The sequence below is a fragment of the Phodopus roborovskii genome, unplaced genomic scaffold, assembly GCF_943737965.1.
Source record: "Phodopus roborovskii unplaced genomic scaffold, PHOROB, whole genome shotgun sequence".
Taxonomy (NCBI): Eukaryota; Metazoa; Chordata; class Mammalia; order Rodentia; family Cricetidae; genus Phodopus; species Phodopus roborovskii.
In genome coordinates this window covers 2265334-2285970 of record NW_026125675.1, presented here as the reverse complement: position 1 = coordinate 2285970, position 20637 = coordinate 2265334, and the positions used below count along the sequence as shown (strand labels likewise).

The 20637-nt window shown below is 40.1% G+C and overlaps 1 protein-coding gene across 1 annotated transcript; it reads left to right on the top strand.

The window, feature by feature from the left end:
• Window positions 1-9857: 9857 nt before the first annotated feature.
• Tex28 (testis expressed 28) lies at window positions 9858-20454 on the top strand. The gene is made up of 4 exons (XM_051178377.1): window positions 9858-9869; window positions 11088-11809; window positions 19194-19329; window positions 20098-20454. The coding sequence occupies exons 1-4, from the start codon at window positions 9858-9860 to the stop codon at window positions 20452-20454; spliced, it is 1227 nt and encodes a 408-aa protein (XP_051034334.1).
• Window positions 20455-20637: the final 183 nt, after the last annotated feature.

Here is a 20637-nt window from a genome sequence, read left to right as displayed (position 1 = left end):
TTTTTACTTGAATATATGTATGTGCACCATGTATATGCCTGGTGCCTGAAGAAGTTGGAAAAAGATTTTAAATCCCCTGGAACAGGAGTTATGAATGGCTGTGAGTCACCTTTCGGGTGCTGGGAATCCAACCAAGGTCCTTTGTAAAAGCAACAAGTGCATTTAACCATTGAACAATTTCTCCAGACCCCATACAACCTTTTTTGCTACCATTTTTTTAAAGTATTTGTTGTTCATTAGAATTTTAGCCTGATATGTGACACTATCTTTTAACAATTGAGCCATCTCTTCAGCCCCTTGATACTATCTTTTGTTTTATTTTAGTAATGTTGTTCTTAGATTACTAATTTGTGTGATTTCCTTAAATATGATGCTAGTTAGCCCTTTATTACATATATTTAGTCTTTGCCCCTTGATCTATATCTGTTTTTAGTTTTTAATGGCAAGGTAGATATTTCATTTTTAAGAAAAAGTGAAAAAAACCCTAAATTTTATCATTTTCCCAATCCATAGAGTAGATTATAAGAGGTTTTTGTTGTTGTTGTTTGGTTTTGTTTTGTTTTGTTTTGTTTTTCTGAGACAGGGTTTCTCTGTGTAGCTTTGGAGCCTGCCTGACCAGGCTGGCCTCAAACTCACAGAGATCCTCCTGCCTCTGCCACCTGAGCACTAGGCTCAAAGGTATATGCAACCACTGCCTGGCAATGATATTTTGTTTTTTGTTTCCCTCCCACAAGAGTTTTTAAGGTAATAAAATATGTAAATGTTTTGTTAATGGCATTTAGGTCTGAGCATTGCTTCGAAAGTTCTTTTTCATTCAAAAGTTGTAAAAATGTTTATTATATAATTTTATTTTCTTTAATTATTCATTTAATTAATTTACTTTATGTGTATGAGTGTTTTACCTGCATGTATGTGTGTGCTCCACATGCATGACTAATTCCCGAGGAGATTAGAATAAGGGAACAGATCCCCTGGAACTTGAGTTACAGATGGTTGTAAGCCACCATGTGGGTGTTGGGAACTGAACTCAGGTCCTCTGTAAGAGCAACAAATACTTTTAGCTGCTAAGCATCCATGCAGTCCCCACTTTGAAGATACTTTTAGTACCTTTATGATTGCATTTCTTATGTTTAGTTCTTTATTCTGACTGGATTATATTATTGTACATAAAGTAAAGTAGCATTCTATTTTTTGAGTAGTGTAAGACCCTAATTTATTATTTAATATTTTTCCCAAAATTTTCCTAGCTACTTTGCATTGTCTCTTGTAAACTTTGAAGTCAGTTAATTTAAGACTCACAAGATACTGTCACTTGGCTTTCTTGTTCAGTTGGTTGGCCTTCTTTTTTCTTTCTTTTGAGATAGGTTCTCACTGTGTGGCCCAGGCTGACCTTGAATTCTTTCACTGCCTCCCAAGTGATGGGATTGCTATTTAAAATTACATTTTATTAACATCTTGTTTTATATTTTCTTTTTTTTGTGGTGATGGAGATCAAACATTAGTCACATAAATTCCAGGTAAACCCTGTATTATGGAGACACATTCCCAGCACTTTAAAAAAACATTTTTAGTGTATGCATGTTTGTGTGTAAGTCAGAGGACAACTTTGTGAAGTTGGCTCTTTTCTACTTTTTCTTAGGTTTGGGGGATTAAACTCAGGTCTATAGGATTTCATGGCAGGAACCTCCACAGGGAGGGTGAGGCCTTCCAGGAGGGACCATCAAAGTCTGTCACATCATTTGGGGGAGGTCAGGCCCTCCCCCATGTATCTAGGCTAAAGGAATATCTCTCCATGGGGTATGTGCTCCCAAAGTCCTTTAGTGCACCAGGGATACATCCTGGCTCCACTGTCAGAGGTCCCTCTCTGCAACTGGATTCCAGGAGTTTGGCTCAGTTAGCTGTGGGTGCCTGCTTCTGTTTCCATCAGCTACTAGATGAGGGCTCCATGATGGTGGATAAGTTAGTCATCAATCTCATTATCAGGGAAGGACATATAAGGTTAGGGTAGCCTTTCCACTGTTGCTCAGATTGTTAGTTGGGGTCATCTTTGTGGGTCTCTGGACATGTGTCTAGAGTCAGTTTTCTCTTCAGTCCTATAATGGCTCCCTCTATTATGGTATTTCTTTTTTTTCTGCTCTCATCTATTCGTCCTCTGACTCAATTCTCCTGGTCCCACATGTTCTCTTCTCCTCCCCTTCCCTTTCTCCTAACTCCCTCTCCACTCACTGCCCCCCCACTCCCAATATGCCCAGGAGATCTTGTTCCTTTCCCCTTCTTTGAGGGACCTTGTATGAATCTCTTAGGATCCTCCTTGTATCCTAGCTTCTCTGGTGATGTGAATTATAGGTTGGTGATCCTTTGTTCTATATCTAAAATCCATATATGAGTGAGTACATACCATGTTCTTCTTTTTGTGACTGGGCTACCTCATTCATGATGGTTTCTTCAAGTTCCATCCATTTGCCTGCAAATTTCAAGATTGCATTATTTTTTCCACTGAGTAGTATTCCATTGTGTAAATGTACCACATCTTCTTTATCCATTCTTCAATTGAGGGGCATCTAGGTTGCTTCCTGGTTCTTGCTATTAAAAATAATGCTGCTATGAACATAGTTGAACAGATGTCTTTGTTGCATGGATGTGGATCATTTGGGTATATGCCTAAGAGGGGGATTGCCAGGTCTTGTGGTAAAATGATTCCCATTTTCCTAAGGAACTGCCATACTGATCTCCAAAATGGCTGTATGTGTTTGCACTCCCACCAGCAGTGGAGGAGTGTTCCCCTGTCTCCACATCCTCTCCAGCATAAGTTGTCATTGGTGTTTCTAATTTTAGCCATTCTGACAGGAGTAAGATGGTATCTCAAAGTTGTTTTCATTTGCATTTCCCTGATAGCTAAGGATGTTGAGCACTTTCTTAAGTGTCTTTTAGCCATTTTGGATTCCTCTATTGAGAGTTCTCTCTTCAGTTCTGACCCCACTTTTTAAATAGGGTTATTTGGTGTTTTGTTGACTAGTTTCTTGAGTTCTTTGTATATTTTGGAGATCAGCCCTCTGTCAGATGTGAGGTTGGTGAAGATCTTTTCCAAGTCTGTGGGCTGCCGTTTGGTCTTGTCTTCTGTGTCCTTTGCATTACAGAAGCTTCTAAGTTTGAGGAAGTCCCATTTATTAATTATCAATCTCAGGAGTTATGTTCAGGAAGTGGTCTCCTGTACCAATTTGTTTAAGGATACCTCCCACTTTCTCTTCTAAGAGGTTCAGTGTGGCTTGATTTATGTTGAGGTCTTTGATCTATTTGGACTTGAGTTTTATGTATGGCAATAGACATGGGTCTGTGTGCAGTCTTCTACACACCATCATCCAGTTGTGCCAGCACCATTTGTTGACGATGCTTACTCCTTCCATTGTATACTTTTAGCTATTTTGTCAAGAATCAGGTGTTCGTAGGCGTGTAGGTTAATATCAGGATTTTCAATTTGATTCCATTGGTCTACCGGTCTATTTTTGTGCCCATACCAAGCTGTGTTCAGTTCTTTTTGGAGATGCTGGGATTAAAGGCCTATGGACCTTCATCACCTCATTTTAAGCAATGATGGGATCTAACCCAGGATCTTTAGTGTGCTAGATGGGCCCTTCTGAGCAACATGCCCAGCACTTTTTTAGTTATTTGTGTGGGGGGGCATTCAGGTGTTTGCATATCATGCACAAAGTGGAGGTCAAAGGATAACTCAGTGGGAATAAGTTATCTTCTTTCACCATGTAGGTTCCAGGAATGGAACTCAGGTAATCAGGCTTGGTGGCAAGCATTCTTACCGTAGAAGCCATCTCACCAGCCTGTTTAAATATATATATTTATTTGTGTTATTATTATTGTGTGTGGTGGTATGTATGAAAGTCAGAAAACAATTATGTGCAATCAGTTATTTTTTGACACCTTTATGTGGGTTCTGCTGATTGAACTCAGATTGTCAGGTTTGTATAGCAACTGCTTTTACCCACTGAATCATCTTGCAAACCTGTTTTGTTTGCTTTTTTGTGACAAGGTGTCACTATGTGCCCTTAAACTCCTGGGCTTAGACTGAGTGGCTGGAAGTACATGTGTGTACCCCCTTGCCTGACACCTTTCTTTTTTTCTGGGGTAAGCAAGTTCCATTGTTTTCCTTGTTGATTATTTGGATGTTATGTATTTGGTTTCAGTTTTTCTAGTGGTTACTTTTAAGTTTGTGTGTGTGTATGTGGTATACTATGTGTGGAATATATACATACGTACGTGTATGCATATGCATATACATTAGTGCATATACAAAGATTAGAGGAGGCTGTTAAGTTTCCTTATTCTTTGATACCAGGTCTTTCACTGAACCTACACTGGTGTCTGGTAAGCCCAAGCAATCCTCCTTTTCCTACTCTCCCAAAGCACTGGAGTTACAGGTACAAGTATGGCCATTCCCTATTTTTAGCATAGGTACCATGATATGAAATCATGTTCTCATGCTTTTATAATTACCCACTGAGCCATATCTCCAGTCCCTTACTTTTAATTATTTACTTTTTTATTTTTTTATTTTTAAAACCATCTTATAACCAATCCCAGTTCCCTATCCCTCCTGTCCTCCTACTCCCTCCACCATCCCACCCCACATCCACTCCTCAGGGAGGGTGAGGCCTCCTATGATGGATCATCAAAGTCTGTCACATCATTTGGAGCAGGGCCTAGGCCCTCCCCCATGTGTCTAGGCTGAGTAAGGTATCTCTCCATAGGGAATGGGCTCCAAAAGGCCACTTCATGCATTAGAGATAAATTCTGGTTCCACTGCCTGCAGCCCCATAGATTGCCCAAGCCCTCTAACTGTTGCCCACCTACAGGGGGCCTGGTTAGGTCTTATGCTGGTTCCCCAGCTGTCAGTCTGGAGTCCATGAGCTCCCACTTGCTCAGGTCAGCTCTTTCTGTGGATTTCCCCAATATGGTTTTGACCCTTTCGCTTATCACTCCTCCCTCTGTGCAACTGGATTCCAGGAGTTTGGCTCAGTGTTTAGCTGTGAATCGCTGCTCTTGCTTCCATCAGCTACTGGGTGAAGGCTCTATGATGGTAATTTAGGTAGCCATCAATCTGATTATAGGGGAAGGGCATTTAAGATAGCTTCTTTACTATTGCTTAGATTCTTAGTTTGGTTCATCCTTGTGGGTTTCTGGGAATTTCCCTAGTGCCTGGTTTCTCATTAAACCCATAACAGCTCCCTCCCTCTGTGAAGGTGTCTCTTTCCTCAGTCTCCTTCTCTGTTCTTCCCCCAACTCACTCATCCTGATTCCTCATGTTCTCCTCCCCAGTCTGCTTTCCCCCTTCTCTGTGCTATCACCCTTCCCCCTCCCCCATGCTCCGAATTTACTCAGGAGAGCTTGCCCTTTTCCTCTTCTTGTAAGCACATGTATGTCTCTCTTGGGGTTATCCTTGTTTCCTAGCTTCTCTGGAGGTGTGAATTATAGGCTGGTGATCCTGTGCTTTATGTCTAAAATCCATATATGAGTGAGTTCCTCTTTTTGCGACTGGGTTACCTCACTCAAGATGGTTTCTTCTAGTTCCATCCACTTGCCTGCAAATTTCAAGATTCCATTTTTTTTTCTGATGAGTAGTATTCCATTGTGTAAATGTGCCACATTTTCTTTATCCGTTCTTGGGTTGAGGGGCATCTAGGTTGTTTCCAGGTCCTGGCTATTACAAATAGTGCTGCTATGAACATAGTTGAACAGATGTCCTTGTTGTATGATTGTGCATCCTTTGGGGGTATATGTCTAAGAGTGGGTATTGCTGGGTCTTGTGGTAGATTGAATCCCAGTTTTCTGAGAAATTGCCATACTGATTTCCCCATGGCTGTACAAGTTTGCACTCCCACCAGCAGTGTAGGAGTGTTCCCTTTTCTCCACATCCTCTCCACTATAAGCTGTCATTGGTGTTTTTGATCGTATCCATTCTGATCAGTGTAAGTTGGTATCTCAGAGTGGTTTTGATTTGCATTTCTCTAATGGCTAAGGATGTTGAGCAATTCCTTAAGTGCTGTTTTGGCCATTTGAGATACTTCCATTGAGAATTCACTAATTAGAACTGTAACCCATTTTTAAATTTAATTTATTATTTTACATGTCGATCCCAGTTCCCTCTCCCTCCCTCCCTCCCTCCCTCCCCCCCATTCCTCCCTCCCTCCTTCCCTCCCTTTTACCCTCTCTGCCCTCTCACATGCACTTTAAACACCCTCCCCTCCCATTCCCCCACTCCAATTCCATATGTAGGGGAATGCCATCCAGTTGGGGTCATGTAGATCTGACAGGTCCTGTGAAGTAGGGACTAGGGCTTCTCTCCTGTCTCTAGAATAAGGCAGTTATCCCTCCATGGGGGATATGTTCACAAGGTCCTTTTGTGCACCAGGGATACATCCTGGTTCCACTGTCTGAGGTCTCTTAGACTGCTCAGTCCTTCTGGCTGAGACCCATATTCAGGGGGGCCTGAGTCAGTCCCATGCTGGCTTCCCAGCTATCAGTCTAGTGGCCGTTAGCTACTCCTTGTTCAGGTAAGCTGTCTGTATGTGTTTCTGCAGCCTGGTCTTGTCCTCTCCATCTGCATCTGGGTTCTAGTTCGACTCAGTGTTTATGTATGGTTGTTTGCTCCTGTTTCCAACAGGCATTAGTTGAAGGCTCCATGGATAAGTTAGTTGTTGATCTCACTATCCAGGAAGGGCATTTATGGTAGCCTTTCCACGGAAGCTCAAATTGTTAGTTGGCGGCAGTCTTGTAGGTCTCTAGACCTTTCTTTGTGTTCAATTTTCTCTTCAAACCAATATTGGCTCCCTCTTTTATGTTCTCTCTCTCTCTCTCTCTCTCTCTCTCTCTCTCTCTCTCTCTGTCTGTCTCTCTCCTGTCTTTTATTCCTAACCGGACTCAATCTTCCTAGTCGCACGTGTTTTCCTCTCCTCCCTCTTGCTTTCTCCTACTTCTCTCTCCATTCACTGCCCTCCCCACTTCCCATGTGCTCTGGGGGACTTTTATCTTACCAGTTCTGTGAGGGACCTTGTATGAATCGCTTTGAATCCACCTTGTATCCTAGTTTCTCTGGTGTTGTGAATTATAGGCTGGTGATCCTTTGCTCTAGGTCTAAAATCCATACATGAGTGAGTATATACCACGTTTGTCTTTTTGTGACTGGGTTACCTCACTCAGGATGGTTTCTTCAAGTTCCATCCATTTGCCTGTGAATTTCAAAATTCCATTGTTTTTGTTTTTTCCCACTGAGTAGTATTCCATTGTGTAGATATGCCACATCTTCATTATCCATTCTTCAACTGAGGGGCATCTAGGTTGCTTCCAGGTTCTTGCTATTACAAATAATGCTGCTATGAACATAGTTGAAGAGATGTCTTTGTTGCATGGATGTGGATCATTTGGGTATATGCCTAAGAGGGGGATTGCCAGGTCCTGTGTTAGACTAATTCCCATTTTCCTGAGGAACTGCCATACTGATCTCCAAAATGGCTGTATGAGTTTGCACTCCCACCAGCAGTGGAGGAGTGTTCCCCTATATCCGACAAAGGGCTGATCTCCAAAATATACAAAGAACTCAAGAAACTAGTCAACAAAACACCAAATAATCCTATTAAAAATGGAGTACAGAACTGAATAGAGAACTCTCAATAGAGGAAATAAAAAATGCTGAAAAACACTTAAGAAAGTGCTCAACATCCTTAGCTATCAGGGAAATGCAAATCAAAACAGCTTTGAGATACCATCTTACTCCTGTCAGAATGGCTAAAATTAGAAACACCTGTAACCAATTTTTTAAATTGGATTATTTGGTGTTTTGATGTCTAGTTTCTTGAGTTCTTTGATTATTTTGGAGATCAGTCCTCTGCCAGATGTGGGGCTGGCAAAGATATTTTTCCATTCTGTAGGGTACTGTTTTGTCTTTTTGACCATGTCTTTTGTTTTATAGAAGCTTCTCAGTTTCAGGAGGTCCCATTTATTAATTGTTGCTCTCAAAGTCTGTGCTACTGGTGTTCTATTTATAAAGTGGTCTCCTGTGCCTATGCCTTCAAGGCTACTTCCCACTTTTACTTCTATCAGTTTCAATGTGGTTGGTTGTATGTTGAAGTCTTTGATCCATTTGGATTTGCGTTTTGTGCATGGCAATAGATGGAGATCTATTTGCATTCTTCCACATGTCAACATCCAGTTATATCAGCACCATTTGTTGAAGATGCTTTCTTTTTTTCCATTTTATATTCTTAGCTTCTTCATCAAAAATCAGGTGTTCATAGGTGTGCAGTGTCTTTGATTTGATTCTATTTGCCCATCTGTCTGTTTTTAGGACAATACCAAGCTGTTTTCATTGGTGTAGCTCTATAGTAAAGTTTGAAGTCAGAGATGGTGATGCTCTTTTACAGGAAAGATGATGATGTAGCTCTTTTACCAGCTTCACATCTAGCCAACACATATTTTGTATTTGGCCTTCTTGTACAATGCACACTGATGATTTCAGGTGCATGATTTCTAGGGGTTTACACAGTCAAACCCTCAAATCCAAGGGACTACTAGTCACAAATGAATAATTAGTGTGATTTATTTTCTTACTTTGTCTAACATTTTCTTTTCCTTGGAGTCAATATTTGTTCTCCCGTCTGGTTATTCTCTATTACCTGTATCAAGTTCAGCACTTCCATCAACTGTAGATGTAAAAATCTATTCATGTGTTAAAAGATGTCTGGTATTCTACCCACTTGATTCCCAGTAGTTCTCTGAAGGAACTTTGTATGTATGTATGTGTGCAGGCTAGGAGTTGATGTCAGAATGTCTTCCTCTATCTCTACCTTATGTTTTTATAACTTGTATTTAATATTTATTTTATGTATATGCATGTTTTGCCTGCCTGTATGTATGTGCACCATATGCATGCGTGGTACCAGAGGAAAGCTGAAGAAGGCATCAGATTCCCTGGAACTAGAGTTAAGGATATTTGTAAGCCACTATGTGGGTGCTAGGAACCAAACCCTGATCCTCTTAGTTTAGGGGGCTGGCCAATGAGCCACTGGTATTCTCCTGTTTCCACCCGCAGCACTGGGGTTACAGATGTTGGAGATCCAAACTCAGGCCCTCAATTTACACACTGAGCCATCTCCCCAGCCCCAAAGGAGCCTTTAATTTGCTTTCCAGGCCTGCTGTCCAGTCATGAGCACAGGGTTTCCTTTGTCATCTGGGAAATAGAAAGTGATCTTTGCTTCATCCTTCCTCCTTTCCCTCTCCATCCCTCCATCCAGTACCCTGTTTCCTAAATCCCTTGTTCATGTGGTAGTCTATTATATGTGCCATAAAAAATCAGGAGAAAGATTGTAGAGGAAGTAACTATTTGCGTTGTTTCATGTCTGAAAATGTTTTGCTGTACATTCACAGTTAGAGTTGGGAATGTGAGCAGAAAGTTTTACCTCATATGAGGCCCTGGGTTCAATCTCTAGAATGGGAAAGGGTGGGAAGGAAAGTAGAGGCAGGGGGAAACAACAGAAAAGAATTCAAAAGAAAAGGGAAGGGAGAAAAGGAAGGAAAAGGGAAAAGAAGAGTCCTTAACTTAGATAATGGTTTTGTTATAAAATAAATTATAAGTTGGAAATAATTTATCTTTCAAGCTTTGAAGGCATTTCTTCACTGCCTTCTAGTTGTGCTGAGAAGTCTGAAGACATTTTGACTTCCAATTCTTTGAATCTGACTTGATTTATTTTTCTCCAACAGCATATCTCTTACTACTGGTATTGAAGATACTATTCAGCCATATTCTTGATTATATTAATGATATCAAGAAGTCAGATTGCAACCTAAAAGTCATGGTTTTAAAGGTAATATGTTTTCCCCCTCTAGTTTTAATATCTTGTTTCTTGATGCAGATATATTTCTGAGTTTTTTTCCTACTTGGCATTTATTAAGCTTCTTAATGTGTGGATTTGGGGCATTTATTCATTCTAAAAAAACTCTTACATATTACCTCTTCAAATATTCATTCTATCTTCTCACTCTGGTACAGTGAGAAGATTTTTGTTAGACCTCCTTGTCCTGTCTTCTGTTTCTACTTCTAAAACTTCTATTTCTTTATTTCTCTGTGGGGAATTCTGGATACCTTTGTTTCAGTTCTGTTTTGCTATTTACCAGTTTTATCTGATCATATAAAATCTGCTATTAAATTCATCTGTTGAACACTTAAAACATTTTTAAAATTGCAGAATCTGGAATTTGCACATAAAGGTGCAGAAAACATAAACATATATCTTAAGAAATAATTATAAGTAACCACACTCAAAACCACCTTCAGGGAAATTGTTCTTCTGATGCTTACACTATTCATGACTAGGTTTTGTCTTTATAGTTTGTCACCTATATAGAAATCCCTGTACAATATTACAACATTTTGCATGCTCTTAAAATTTATCCAAACAGAACCAAATACAATGTGATGTTTTCTGTTCCACATTATGCTTGTAAGATTCCTTCATATTTCTCAAGGATGTGGTTTATTTCCTTTGTTTTATAGTAGTATATTGTCCTTATTTGACTCCCTGCCTATTTTTGCCTCACTAATTCTTAGAAAATAATGTGTTAGACAAGTAATTTCATGAATGGGTAAATCTGTCCGGGTAGAAATTTCTCTACCTACCATCTTCCCAGAAGTAGCAGTACAACCATTGGTATTAGTGGAAATAAGCTTACTTTATAAGCTCCGTAATAATTGAGATATATAACTGGTAATTCTTGGAAGAGATAATAGGAAGAGAGACTCAAGACCAGTGAGAGAGATGTAGATGTCAAATTTTACCTACCTGAGGTTTGTAGTAGGATACCAGCAAGAAGTTGGGTGTTGAAAAGGAAGAAGTTAGGGGCCTAGAAAATGAACTCCACCTCCCCACATTCTGTGTTGTGTGCATCTTAAATACACAAACTTTATATAAATCACTGTCTATGCATACATGTATTTTTCTGAAGTGAATCCATACATGTTCAAATCTTCTATTTGATGAAGCTCACAGAGCACATGTTGCATGTTTTATTGTTTCCCAATGTAGGTGGAAAGCACCAAGAGCTCAAGTGCAACCTTGCCCCCCAACGTGCCTTCCTACAGGTCCCTGTCCTCCCATGAGGATTGCCCTAGCAGCCACACCAGTTTCTCAGATGGTGAGCTTGCTCGGAATGTGAGGGAAGGTGTCAAGCATCGAATCTTCTACCTTTCAGAGCAGCTGAGAGTGGAGAAAGCCAGTAGGGATGAGAATACCATGAGCTACCTCAAGCTGGTATCCAAAGCTGACCGACATCAGGCTGCACATATCCGGCAGGCCTTTGAGAGGGTGAACCAGCGCACCTCTGCCACTATTGCTCACATAGAACGAAAGCTATATCAGTGTCACCTGCAGCTGAAGGAGCTGGAAGAGGGCTGCAGCCCTACAAGCTCAGTGCTGAAAGTGGGCAGTGGTGTGGACAGTTGTAAGCAGCCTGGTGCAAAGGTCTCATACTCCAAGTTGTCCAAGCCAGGTGGGGAAGATAGCATGCCCATCAATATAGCTAGACCCTACCCTCTGGAGAATCACTTGTCAGGCATGCAACAGAGGAAATTCTCGGACAAAAAGTATGTGGCTCAGCAACGAAAGCTGCTGTTGCAGAAGATGAAGGAAGAACTGACAGAAGCTAAGACGGTCCATGTTGGTCTTCAGGTCTCCCATCAAAGCCTCAAAGAAAGTCATGTAACTAATGTGCGGGAGATACTGGAATCCCTCCAGGAAAAGAAAGCCAGGTGAGGAAAGCCCCTTTTTACATCTTGGCTCCCAAGACAAGAAGCAGTCAAGACATAATTTGAAGGGTTGAGAAGGAGCCAGAAAAGAGTCAGGGTGAAGGCAGGTGAGAAGAGCTAGTCTGTGATTCTCTTTAGTGGCTGTTACCTACAGTGGAATGAGTGGTTCTTAGTGGTTCTTTTTCTGTTGCCCTACACCAACCTTTGTCCCTTACTAGTTAAATAGGGTGCCTGCTAGGAAGTTTGCTTGATGCAGTGCAACAATAGAGGCAACCAGGTGCAGTGGGACCCTGGCTGACTGCTCATATTAGAGAGGTAATGTCCCCTATGTCTCATTTGCTAGGGAAATTTGTCAGGACTCAAGTCTGGAGTATAATGTCAAGCAGCATGTATTGTATATTCAGTTCGAAAGTGACATTTTGTGAGTGCTTTCACATCAGTTTGCTGTGCCAGTTTTTTTTTTTTTTTTTTTTTTTTTTGGTCTAAGACAAAATAGGTCCAACAACTTAAAAAGAGGCAAGACAGGTATTCACTATGTAGTGAATTATTTAAGGCCAGCCTTCAAAACTTATTGAGACTCTGTCTTGGGTACCTTGATTCCTGTCATGTCACCATCAACATAGTCATTGATAAATTAATACAAATACACTCAACAGCCTAGCAAGAGAGGGAGGGGTTGATTCAATAATTCAAGAGTCTCAGCATATTCATGAAAATAAGGACTTTGCAGTTATTTTAGTGCTTACACATACAAGGAGGAAAATGCAAATGGAAATCATCATCTTGGGTTTCCTCAGGGACTCCTAGGAACATTTATGTATTATGTTTTTGTTAGGATGTGTTACGTTGTATGTACATGTCTATGGACCTGAGTCTTTACAGAGTTTATGGATGGTTCACAAAAGATGGTTGGTAAAAATCTTGATTATTTTTCTTTTTGTTAAGTTATCTCAATAAAAGCTCCATAGAACTAAAAAAAATCTGTAAGAGGAAATAAGTGAGCACCATAAAGAAGCCTGTCATTAAGTAAACTAGCTACTGAGAAATACAGGTTTAGACAGGTTTCACTACTATTACTATTATTAATTATTATTATTATTTTATTATTATTTTTGAGTTTTTGATTTTTTGAGACAGGGCTTCTCTGTGTAGCTTTGTAAACAAGGCTGGCCTTGAATTCACAGAGATCCACCCATCTCTGCCTTCCAAGTGCTGGGATTAAAAGCATATACCACCACTGACCTGCTTACTATTATTATTTTTATTGTGTATATTCATAGACAATTTTATTTCTACTTTCATTTCACATACATACATGATTTTATGCATTTTAATGTTTTTATTTATTTTTATTTTCTTTGTTTTTTATTGAGACAGGGTTCCAGGGCAGGCTCCAAAGCTACAGAGAAACCCTGTCTCAAAAAACCAAAGATAGAGAAAGGCGCAGAGAGAGACAGAGACAAAGAGAGAAAGAGAGAGAGAGAGAGAGAAATCTATTAAGAGTGGCCCTAAGCCAGGTGTGCTTGTACACTTGTACACACCTAATCCTAGAACTCAGACACAGACAAGAAAATCACTATGACTTTGAGGCCAGGTGGGGCAATATAGCAAAACTAAAAATGAAACAAAACAAATACAAGAGTGGCCATAAGCTAAAATATCTACTGTCAAGGAGTTGTTAGGGTTCTTATGTCAGGGAATACCTAGGAGAAGATGAAACTAAAATTTAGCAGGAAGCAGAAGAGGTTGATTTTTCATAGGTGAGGGGTACTAGTGACTGCAAATAGCAGGGATCCAGCCCGTGACCATTAGTCCTCTCTAGCATTGTCAGATGACTGGTACTACACATGGGCTTTATATACCAGATGCCAATAGCACCCTGTCTACCTTGGTTTACTTTTGTTGCCATCACATAATACTCCAACTTGGTGGCTTGAAATAACCTGAATTTATTCTCTCACAGTTTTAGAGTCTAGACCTCTAAAGTTAGTTTTACTAGGCAAGGTCACACTGTCTTCTCTGGTTCCTGGTGGCTGTTACATACATTAGTTTGTGGGCTGGAATCTTCAAATCACTTTTTCGTCCTCTGTTTTTCCTCTCCACTTCTCTTTTCTCCTCCCCTCTCTTTTCATTTCATGTTTCCTTGCTTTGGCTTTTTGAGACATGGCCCCACATTTCTCAGACTGGTCTTAAACTTACTATGTAGCTGAGGATGACCCTGAACTTCTGGTCCTCCTGTCTCCACCTGCCAAGTTTTGAGAATAGAGGAGGGTACTACTGCACATGGCCCATCAAAGTTCTCATTTCTTTGTCTTCACAAGGCCTTCTCTATGGTGTGTTTAATTTCTATCTGCCTAAAACTTCATGGGGATTACAGGTAAAAGTTTACGGTAGAACATTTGCACATGACACACAATCCCTGGGTTCCTTCCCCAGCACTACACACAAAGATAAAGAATACTTGTGATCACATTTACAGCCTACCAGTATAATCTCCACATCTCAATATTCTTAACTGTATCATTTCTAGAAAGTATCTTTTAAAATTATTTTGTGAAATTTCAATGAAAAACAATATTATTTTACATACCAACCCCAATTCCCTCTTCCTCCCATCCTCCCACTTGCCTCTAGAAAGACTCTCTTTGGGATTAAAACATGGCTATCTTTTAGGGAACCATTTTTAGCCTACCAGTTCTTCTCAGCTTGCGACAAGCAAAGATGACTCCAGACATTTCCAAATATTACATGGAAAACAAGTTGCTCTGAAAACCATTATCCTAAGTACATGATAACAGTGGGTATAACTTAACATTTCTCTCTCTAGTTATTATTGGTTGATGTTGAGACTTTTTCATCTGCTTATGGCCATTTGTACCTTTTTCTTTATCAAATTCCTATTGAAGTCGTTGGCTTGCTTTCAGACTTGTATAGTTTTGTCTTTTTGTTGTTGAATTATAAGAGCTCTTCATATCTTTTTAAATACTGATCCTGTCACATAGGTGATTTGAGATCTCCAATCACTCAAGAGAGAATCCTAGATTTAGGCATAGCATCTTCTTTGGTAGAGCTGAATAGCTTGAGTCAAAGATTAAAATAGCAATAATCATTTCCAAGTCTGAATAGCTTTAGGCAAAGCTTAAAGTAGCAACATTCATTTCTAAGCTTGTAAAATTGAATTAATCTGATAATTTCACTCTTGTTGGCCCTGTTTTGAGAATTAGCTTGGTCAATGTTTGGGTTTAGACCCCACACAAACCGGAATTAATAAACACTCTCTGCTTTTCTCTCTGAAAACTAAGCTCTTGCAAGATTGTAGAAAAATCAACAGAGTACCCCAGGATAAAGATCTTGTCAGGCTGTTGGCCTGACCTTGACTTCCTCTTCTTTCCTTCAGGCAATGTCTCTTGGGTTTCTCATGCTCTCTCCTCTCCACCAGCATCTCAGTGCCCACACTACCCCCATGATTCTGGCTATCTGTCATATTTTAGAATATTTTCTGTGTTGAGAACATCAGTCTTGCTTTATATTTCTAGTTATATTCACACATGATGGCATTCATGAACATTTTTCATAGTTCACCTTGCACATGAGTTCCTACTTGATTGAAAATGCACGAAGTGAATATTCTGCGTTTCTGTGCTTTTTTTTTCCTCTTCTACATTCCAGAACTTTAGAAGCTTCCAATCTCTAGGTCCTCTGTCCAGGAATATTCCATTACGATTTCCTTTGAGACAAGATTCAGAATTCAAAGATTATATATAACAGAGCCTTTTCAGTTGCTAAAGATCACTTTGCCCCGGTGATATAATATAGGGTTGACTTCTCAAGGAAGCTGCTTATGCTTCTTTTGTATTCTCAGACTATGTTGGTCAGAGGGCTCAAAAATTGTCACTTCTTTTTATTTATCTATTCATATTTATTTATTTATTTTACTTCCTCACTGCAGTCTCCCCTCCCTCTTCTCCTCCCATCCCACCCCTCCTCCTCCCTTCCACCCCCCAGCCACCTCTCCTCCCTAATCTCTCAGAAAGGATCAGGCCTCCCATAGACTTCAGCTAATCCTGGCACATCAAACTGATGTAAGACCAAACACCTCCCCCTCCCTAAGAAGGGGAAATAAAGGAGATCTTGTTGAACTGGGGGTGGGAACTTGAGGAATCAGGTTGGGGAGTGCTAGGAACGGGGACAGTTATGAAACAGATGACTGGAAAGGGGGACTTCATGGAGTTTGGTAGAAGAATTGTCATTCCTATTGGGTTTCATTTCAGTCAAGTAGGAACCTCGTGCATCTTGCTAACCAGAGATGGAATATTTAAAAAATTATTTATTTTTATTTTATGTGTATGAATGTTTTGCCTGTATGTGTATAAGAGCACTAAATGTGTGCCTGCTGCCTGTGGAGGCCAGAAAAGGGTATATTCCCTGGAGTTGTAGACAGTTGTGAGTTGCCATGTGGATGCTGGGAACAGAATCCAGGACCTCTGCAAGAACAGCAAGTACTCTTAACCACGGAGCCTCCTCTATGTGTTTTCTTTTTAATAGGTTTTTGGGTTTCAGGTCTTATATTAAGGTCTTTGATTTATTTTGAGTTTTTCCTACTTTATTTACTACTGTCATATTGTCTATAATGATGGGCACATGTGAGAAGTTCAGAAGACAGCTCTATGGATTTAGTTTTCTCCCCCCACCTTTATGTGGGTCAGTGGATTGATCAAGATAATTCCATTGCTTAAACCAATTGCTTGTTAAAAATAGCAGTATAGAGTACAGCAATGTGTGTGAGAGGCACTATTTTCTTTAGCTCTCTATAATCCACAATCATTCTCTATGAATTGTCTGGGTTCCTTGTCCTGGAGTGCTGCCAGGGGTTTGACTAACTATTTACTTTTTCTGTTGTAGTGATTAAAAAAATCTTGACAAACTCAAGGGAGAAAGAGCTTATTTTGGCTCACAATTGGAGGGTAAAGTTCATCATTTCAGGGAACTCATGGCAGGAGGAGCTGACAGTCACCCACAGTCAGGAAGCAAAGAATGATGAACGTGCATGCTCAGTTATATTTCATCTTTTAATAGTTTTGTTATATTTATTTATTTCTATGTGTATATGGGCACATGTGGAGGTCACAGCAAAACTTTCAGGAGTCAGTTCTCTCCTACCGTGTGGAATTGAACTTAGGTGGTCAGACCTGGCAGAGTCATTTACCCCTGTATTATTTCTAAAGTATATCTTTTCTGGGCATAGAATTCTGGGTTAGCATTTATTTATTTGAAATATTATGCATTTGAAAAACAACCCATTCTGTCTTCTCTAGCTTGCATTGAAAAGGTTGTATTAATACTAATGACAGTAAAGACCATGACAAAAATTTTTGGTTAAATTAAATAACTTTTATTTTCTATCAGACAGGACTGTCTCCCTAAAGCAAGGCTTGAGAGAATAGCATTGAATATAGGAGAAAATGGGGCTTATATAGCTCAAAAGCTCCAAGGCTAGGAGATTTCTAAGGGTTTTTTTTTTTTTTTTTTTTTTTTTTTTAACAATGGACCTTGGCAGAACATTTTATCTTACCAGGGTGGAGGTCAGAAGTGTGGTTGGAGTGTAAGGTGTGGAACATGTCAAATTCTGGAAAATGGGTAAAGTCTTTCATGTGATTGCCCTCCCACCTACTTTATTAGATTCTATCAGTCCCCAGACAGACTACTGATGAGTTGTATCCATCAACCCTCATGACTCCCTGGCCATCCACTCCACCCTCATTCTTAAGTTCTCCAGCCTCCACTCCACTCCTCTCCTATAATCACCTGACTCAAGCTAAATGGTGTTCTTCCTAGTCTATTAACACTATTTACATTGCCTATTTCATTATCTAGTTATATTTGATGCTTTTTATCACTATACCTTTTCACAAATACTTTCCTCTGCTCTGCTTGGAATGAAACGATCAGAGAGTCCTCTTTGGTAGCCTGGCTCCTGTTCTTTTGCCTGTCCTTCATGGGGTCCAGATAAGGAACTTCAAAAAAGTTTTTCTACTGTAAATCAAATATTAACACTCACCACATATTTCCTTCTTTTTTTTTTTGTTAAAGGAATAAAACTTCAAAAGATTCAGTTGTTTTGGTTGTATGGGTTAGGGATGTAGTTCAATGGTCAGGTGCTTGCCTAGTATGTGCAAGGCTCCAGTTTTCATCTTCAGTCTCTCTCTCTCTCTCTCTCTCTCTCTCTCTCTCTCTCTCTCTCTCTCTCACACACACACACACACACACACACACACACAGAGAGATTCAGAGGTACTCTCCTGGTATCTCTTACTCCAAGTTCTTTGTCTGACTTCACATACCCTCAATAGTGTGCTAATCTTTTGTATGTATGCTATAATACTTTCTTATTTATGTTTATATACATAATAAGTAATATATTTAGCTTGTATTTTTAAACATCTGTGTTGAGATATAATTTGCATGTCATAAAATGCACCATTTTAATCACATTTCAATGGTTTTCATTAAATTTACTGAGTTGTGTGACCATTAATACAATCCAATGTTTGCTTTTAATTGAATAACTTTATTGACTTATAATTCACATCACATTCATTCCATTCATTTAAAGTATACAATTCAGCTTGGCTTAGTGGCACATGCCTGTAATTGCAGCACTCAGGAGGCAGAGGGAGGAGGATTGAAAGTTTAAAACTACCCTGGACTAAAAACTACCCTGGACTACAGTGTGAAATTCTATCTCTCTTCCCAAATGTATACAATTTTAGTGGGGTTTTAGTAAAGTCACAGTTAATCCACTACCAAATGTCACTTTTTTATTATCCCTGAAATAGAGATACATTTGTGGAATAACACCTGTATCCTCAACGCTGCTCCTGGGGTATTTGATAGCATATACAGATAGCTTAAATTTTTTTTCTATACCTTCTAGTCTATGGCATATTTGGTAAAACTCTCTTTCCCTCTCCCATTTCTCTCTCTCCCTCTCTCCCTTTTCCATTCTCTCTCTGCCTTTCTTTCCTCCTCTCCTAAAGCTCTTGTCCCCAGAGGCCTGTCTCCTCCCTCCCCTCCCCCTTCCTAATTCCCTCCCCTCAATTAAAAAAAAAAACTCTCCATGAAAGCTTTGTCACATGATGGCGTCTCTCTCTGTCTCTCTCTCTCTCCTTTTTTTCAAACAACAGCATTACTAGAGAATAATTATAAATAATATCTATTAGTATAAGTATTCCCAGACAGAGGTAGAGGAGGCAGCAGCCATCTTTGACTGAATTCTAGTTGGAGAGGGGGCATGGTAGGGGTAGTAGATCCAGCTGCAGAGTGCTCTTTGCCAGAATAAGCTCTGAATAAGCTACAGAGGTAATGTTACTTGTCTCTTGCTTTCTAGACAATCACTGATGGAAGAACAGGCAAATGATCACTTGCAGAGATACTTGGATGAGATTTGCCACCTCAAACAGCATTTAGCATGCACTGAAGAGAAAATGGCCTATTTATCCTATGAAAGAGCCAAAGAAATATGGGTGAGAGCCTCAGGGAGAAAGGGCTAGGAGAGATGAGTAAATCTATGTATATCCCAAGCCAAGGCAAGAGAAGATCTAGCTGTACCTACCCTGATGGTGCAGTGGTAACCTGTACCTTTGCTTTAGAACAAGCACTACCTTGCTTCTTCCTGTAGGAGCAATCACTGAGCCATAGCCTGCAGTCTGTCATCTACAGCTCAGGGGTAAAGCCTGACAAACCCAAGGGATGCTGAGGTGTTTGCATTGCTGCTAGCAGAGGGAAAGCTTCTGGGAACCCCTTCTTTGGGTCTAGCCTCCTGCCCCTCAGTTCTTTCTGCTCATAGCTCCTACTGCTGCCTCTGGTTAACCTTTTCCCACCTAGGTCCTTAGTCTCAGCAGTAGATACTCATTAGCCCAGCATTTCCCAGCAAATGTCTTGTCTCTGCTGTGCAAGTCCTAGTTCTCCCTATCTGTCCTAAAAGATTCAACTTGTCAGGTGTGAAGGCACAGGCCTTTAATCCTAGGACTTGGGAGGAAGAGGCAAGTAGATCTCTGAGTTTGAAAACAGCCTTGTCTTCATAGCAAATTTCAGGTCAGCTGGAAGTATACAATGAGATCTTGTATCAAATAAATAAATAAGAAAGAAAAAAAGAGAGATAAAACAGAAAAAAAAAAAAAGGATTCATCTCAACAGTACTTCTTGAATACCCCTAAGCAAATAAATTACTAAATTAGATAAGCACATTTCTGTTCTGACTTCTGGTGTCTATATATGTTTGTTACCTACAGGATGTAATGGAGACTTTCAAGAGCAGAATAACCAAGCTAGAAACTCTACAGCAAGCTACCCAACTGGAGATGATGGCCAGCCTCAGAACCCGTCCCAAGGACTTTTTGTTCAGATTTGTAAGCCTGCTTCTCACACTGACCACTGTCCTCTTGGTCTTGGTCTCTACCTTGTGTTCTTGCCCCTTGCCTCTGCTTAACTCACGCCTGCGTACATTCACTGTATTCGTGTTGATTGGCCTTGGGTTCTTGGCTTGGCAGAAGCGGCATATCATCTCCATCATGGACTGGCAGGCCTGGGTCCCCTTCAAGTGGAAACAAGACTTCAAGGATACTAAACCTCCATTAGATGGACACTGAGGGGCAAGGAGTCTAATCCACCTGAATTTGTTCATTATTTCCCTTTTCAGATGTTGAAGGCATCTAGTAAGCCTTCCCTAGAGAGCTACTTTGTTGCTGTCATTTTCTTAATCCTGTAACCACCAGTCCAGTGAGATATATGCAGATGCCAACTTGCCTTCTCCTTGAAGTTTTCCATGATCT